This window comes from Sinocyclocheilus rhinocerous, unplaced genomic scaffold (assembly GCF_001515625.1).
Source record: "Sinocyclocheilus rhinocerous isolate Xijiao unplaced genomic scaffold, SAMN03320098_v1.1 scaffold1898, whole genome shotgun sequence".
Classification (NCBI taxonomy): Eukaryota; Metazoa; Chordata; class Actinopteri; order Cypriniformes; family Cyprinidae; genus Sinocyclocheilus; species Sinocyclocheilus rhinocerous.
The window spans coordinates 295,707-301,370 of NW_015661023.1; the positions used below are offsets into that span (position 1 = coordinate 295,707).

Here is a 5,664-nt window from a genome sequence, read left to right on the forward strand (position 1 = left end):
ATGTATATGTTTTGAGGTGCACTCTTGTCATAATGTAATCTATTACTGTTTCTACATATTTTTTTAACAACAAACAGTGGTAAAATATCTATTTAGGAGTCTTAGACCTCCAACGATATATAGTTTGTCATGATTAGATTAGGATTTAATCCTAATATATTGAAGTAAACGTGTGACAGTTAAGGGGTTAAATAAATGTAGTTTCTTATCTGAATACATGTCAGTGTATCTGACTGAGGTCTTCAGGTAACAGTAAACATTCATCTTAACAGCTGATTATGTACCTGGTTGTGTAGGAGCTGCAGTGGATTCAGAGTTGGTGACTGGAGACGGTGTCTTTGTTTCGGTTGGAGCTGTAAAAGATGAAGGTTCAGATACGTCAAAGACTACGATCATATTTAAATTACTGATGATTAATTGTAAATATAAATAATTTACTTGGATACTTGACAGTATATGTGGCTGAGGTCTTCAGTTGATTTCTCTGTTTAAGCTGACATCTCCACTCTCTGCTGTGATCTTCATTCAGGAGTGTTGTAGTCAGAGAGCTGATACACTGTCCTGAGGAGAATGATATCTGAAATCTGGAGTCTGTCTGCAGATTCACAACAGCCTGATTCACCCAGATCAGCTGAAGTCCCTCAGAACGAACTAACATATCACAAGTGACTCGATCATAGTATAACTGACACGAGAGAGTCACAGAGCTGCCTGATCTGATCTCAGACTGTGAGGATGATGAAGAGACTGAAACAGAAAATCAGACAGAGATTACACGACTGATTCCAGTCTTTTCAGGGACACAAACATTACTTTTAATTATGTTTAATTCAACATATAATCATATATAATTCCACAATAATTCACAGAAACACTGACCATGAAGAACATGCAGATAAACATTTGCATCAGTTCCGTGTTGTTTTCCATACACATATTGTCGGCAGGAATATAATCCATAATCTTCTTTTGTGACTTTCTTGATGTTCAGAGAGCAGTCAGAGCCCAGACTCAGTCTCTCATGCCTCTCTATTTCATTCTTCTTTATCCCTCCAGCAATCAGTTCAACTGCCCCTGAATGTCTGCTATAGCTCCATGAAGTTGATGTGCAGCCAGAAAGAGCATTATTACAGGACAGACGGGCATCTTCACCAGAACTGCAGAACACATGAGTCACTTCTGCTCCACTGCTGCCTACATATAATAATAATAATAATAATAATAATGTGGGTTAATGACTTGATTATGAAATCACTGATTCTTGAGACATGGGAGAAAACATATCCAGCTACTGTAACTGTAGGTTTAAAAATGATACATGGTACAATGATACAATGATACAATTAAAAATGAGGACACATGTGTTTCATAAGGTTTCAAAGTTGTGTCCCCACTTTTTGTCAACACCGTCAGACATTCATTAAAATGTAAAAACATCAGGGAATATGAGGGGCAGCTGTCAGTCTAAAGGACCCCTCGTCACATTCCTCCTCTGCAGAGTACAGCAGTGTCAGACAGGTTCTGGTCAGTTTTATAGTTTTAGAATATTTTAAATCCTAATGTTAATATTTCCTGTGTCACAACCATGATATGTCAACACCATCTTCCAGTTTCTGAGGAAATTATTTGAAATGTTTAGATAATGTTATTCTCCTGAAGCAGGTTCTATTAGCATCTAGCATCAACAGAGAAAACAAAGCGGCTGCTACATGAAGCCAAATTTGTCAACACTGCCAGATGTCACCAACACCGTACGGTTTTCTGTCTGACGTTGGTGACGGGCCAGTGACGGAGTTGACATTCAACATGAAGTAATCATATTTTTGTGGTTTTCAAGTGATTTTTAATTATTTTAAATATAAAATAGTGTTTGTTTTTTCTAATAATTTATAAATACTAAATATGTGACCTGACAGCATTGGTTTTGTGGACTGATAGTCATCACTTCTAGCAGAGTTAGGGTTGAAAATTACAGAAAATGTTCAGTTGCAAAAATCATTTTGAATGCAGATCCATACTGTGTGAGATGAGAATAAAATTAATTAGAGTAAAAGCAAATAATCATTGCTTTGTTATTGCACTTTATATAAAAAAACTAAAAAAAAACATATATATATATAACTAAACTAAAAAGTACACAAAAGGCCATTTTCAAATGCTGCAACAAGATAGCGACTGTTGTCCGTGGTGACCATGTTTATTATATTTGCTCATTGATTTTTTTGCTCGATACATTGTAATACATGACAGGGAATCAGTGGGAAATGTCACAGGCAGTCGATTATATATATATATATATATAAATATATACATAAAAATGTGCGACATCGGTCACATCACCTGGGCCCTCATTAACAGGGGACACATGTGCTGAATATATCTAAAGTAAACTCATACTAGAACAAAACCTGCTCCAGAGCCAGTTATGTTCAGATAATGGGTTTCTATGGATACATACTCTGATTGTTAATTCAGTTTTTGGAGCCAAACGTTGAATTATCTGTTTATGTATAATAATAACAATAATAATAATAATAATCTAACCCAGGCATGTCACATAACCTGATTTCTGGAATACCGCAGAGTTCACTTTATGATACATTTAACATAAATAGAGCTTTGCAAGAGACTTTTGAGTGTGACAGTAATATATGCACAGTTCTAAACATGCATTAAAGAATAAAACAGTATTTACTCCACATTATTCTGAGATAACAACTTAATGACAATGAATTTCATCAAAATAAAACTGTGCACATTCAAACTCCAGACACTATGTCAGAGTAATTAAACTTAATTGTTTGGATAGATGGTTGTTCACATCACACACATATTTTATCTTATAGATCATATGCAGATTTCTTTACCTGTGAGAAGTGCACAGAGCATGATCAGTCCCAGCAGACACATGTGATACTTATCAGCCATTTTCAGTTTCTGTCAGTCTTTCTTTTCATTCTATATAGTTACAGCTCTTCCTTTAAACATCATTAGCTCATCCTGTGGGTGTTAACATCCTCTGATCTCACCAACTGACCATTCAGCTGCATTTCACTCACACTATACTGATGAAGAAAATAAGTTTCTATAAAACATACTGTATAGCAGTTAGGTGTTTTTTGATTCTAACTTATAAAGTGACCACTGAAACACAACACTGCTATTTTCAAAAGTGCACTGAAATAAATTGATACAGTATAACTGTAGCCATTAAAAACAAACACGCTGTAAACACAATGCATCTACATCAATAACTCAACCATCCACCAGCTCTCAAAACACACAAGATGACTACAAAAGCAAAAAAAAACAAAAAAAACAGCAATATTGTTATGTCTATTCAGGAGCTTCAAATGTTGCCTTAGTTTTTTTTTTTTTTTTTTTTTTTTTTTTTTAAGCTTGATTCCAAAAATAAAAATAAAACCAGTGCTAACTGAAAGAAAACAAGTTGACAAAAAGATAGAATCCAATAAATTATGATCATATAGCGTAATGAGAGATTTCAAGCTATTTAAAAGGCTGGTCATTTTTGACTGGGAACATCAAATTAGGTAAAGGATTTTCAACAGCTGTTGAGGTTTTGAAACTTGATACTACAGAGTGTGAGAACTCAGTTCGTTTTCCCACACTTGTTCAACCCACAGTGAACAGTCCGGTCATCTCTGATGGCCAGTTTAGACCGATGGCTGTGAATTCTCACACATTCTGATACCATTTCCTCTTCAGTAACACTATAGATTACAGCCCGCAATGTACCGCGTAATTAAACAGAATTTACAGCGTACCTATTTGTAACTATAGAGTACCTCCACAGTACCTACTCGTAGGTATAAGGGAACAATATGCAACGTTTGGGGAATAAGGGGGTAATAACCTGCAAAATTATAAAGCATTTATACTGGAAGTATTTTATAACTAAAGGGCACCTATTCTGAAATTATGTGGTTATGTATGACACACAGATCGAAATTTTCTGCATAAGCATAACTTACAGCTGTACGTGCGTGTAGCTAAATGGAAACAATGTGCAATGTTTGGGGGATAAGGGGGTAATGACTTGGAAAATTCAAAGTATTTATACTGTTAGTATTTCATAAGTAAGGTGTAACTATTCTAAGATTAGGTGGTATGCATGACCTACTGTGTTAGGCAACAATATTATGATTTAGAAGTTGCCTTTTTGTAATAACAAAGTATATGATGCAGTATATTGCTACACTACGTTGTGGGTACTTATTGTATTATTACAACATATATCTTACATGACTGATACAAATAGTAAACTGTAGTATACTATAGCAGGCTGTAATTGAGTATATATGGTAAAGTTAAAAACCACCATAGTCTTCATAAAATTTTACCACAGTTTACTTAAGAATATATGCTATAGTATTTACTAGTGCTTCTTTACGTGGGATCAAGGAGATTATAAAGTATGGGGAAATTATGTAAGGAGTTTCTGCTATGATTTGGTTTAGAAATTTCCGCATGACAATTTACCTGATGAAAGAACATTGATTATGATCATCTCAGCAGCGAGTCCGTCAGCAGCATTGTAACGTCGAGGTGCAATACAGTGGAAAACTATATTACCTGTTTCCAGCTGCTCTACATATAAATATAATAACATCATAATACACAACACATGTATATTTACTGTATAATTGATGTTTTTTGAGAGCTGTAGTGCTGTTGGTGCAGTTGAGCTTCCGTATGTGGTTCGAGGCAAGTAGAATAAAATGTACTACAACATTTTTCTTAACTACTATGCAAACATACACCCTTGTTATATGTAGTTCCTGTGTAAGTGTGATATCTTCAGGCTGTAATTTAAAGTGATCCCTTGTCACCCTCTTGTTACGTGTAGTTACTGTGTAAGTGTAACATATGCTGGTTGTAATTTAAAGTGATCCCTTGTTACCCTCTTGTTACGTGTAGTTACTGTGTAAGTGTAACATCTGCGGGCTGTAATTTAAAGTGATCCCTTGTCACCCTCTTGTTACGTGTAGTTACTGTGTAAGTGTAACATCTGCGGGTTGTAATTTAAAGTGATCCCTTGTTACCTTCTTGTTACGTGTAGTTACTGTGTAAGTGTAACATCTGCGGGTTGTAATTTAAAGTGATCCCTTGTTACCTTCTTGTTACGTGTAGTTACTGTGTAAGTGTAACATCCGCGGGCTGTAATTTAAAGTGATTCCTTGTTACCTTCTTGTTACGTGTAGTTACGTTACTGTGTAAGTGTAACATCCGCAGGCTGTAATTTTAAATTTTTTAATTGTAAATTTTTTATTTTTTTTTCCAAGTCATTACCCCCTTATCCCCCAAACATTGCACATTATTTCCGTTTAGCTACACGTACGTACAGCTGTAAATTATGATTATGCGGAAAAATTCGATCTGTGTGTCATACATACCACATCATTTCAGAATAGGTGCCCTTTAGTTTTAAAATATTTCCAGTGTAAATGCTTTATAATTTTGCAGGTTATTACCCCCTTATTTCCCAAACGTAGCATATTGTTCCCTTATACCTACGAGTAGGTACTGTGGAGGTACTCTACAGTTACAAATAGGTACGCTGTAAATTCTGTTTAATTACGCGGTACATTGCGGGCTGTAATCTAAAGCGTTAACTCCTCTTGTTTCTTTAAGTGTTTTTCCTTT

At 35.2% G+C, this 5,664-nt stretch overlaps 1 protein-coding gene across 1 annotated transcript; it reads right to left on the reverse strand.

Annotated features, from left to right (window-relative positions):
• Window positions 1–276: 276 nt before the first annotated feature.
• Window positions 277–2,928, reverse strand: LOC107726176 (uncharacterized). The gene is made up of 4 exons (XM_016535695.1): window positions 2,868–2,928; window positions 880–1,194; window positions 439–747; window positions 277–353 (listed from the first exon to the last, which is right to left on the reverse strand). Exons 1-4 carry the CDS (start codon window positions 2,926–2,928, stop codon window positions 277–279), a joined length of 762 nt encoding a protein of 253 aa, XP_016391181.1.
• Window positions 2,929–5,664: the final 2,736 nt, after the last annotated feature.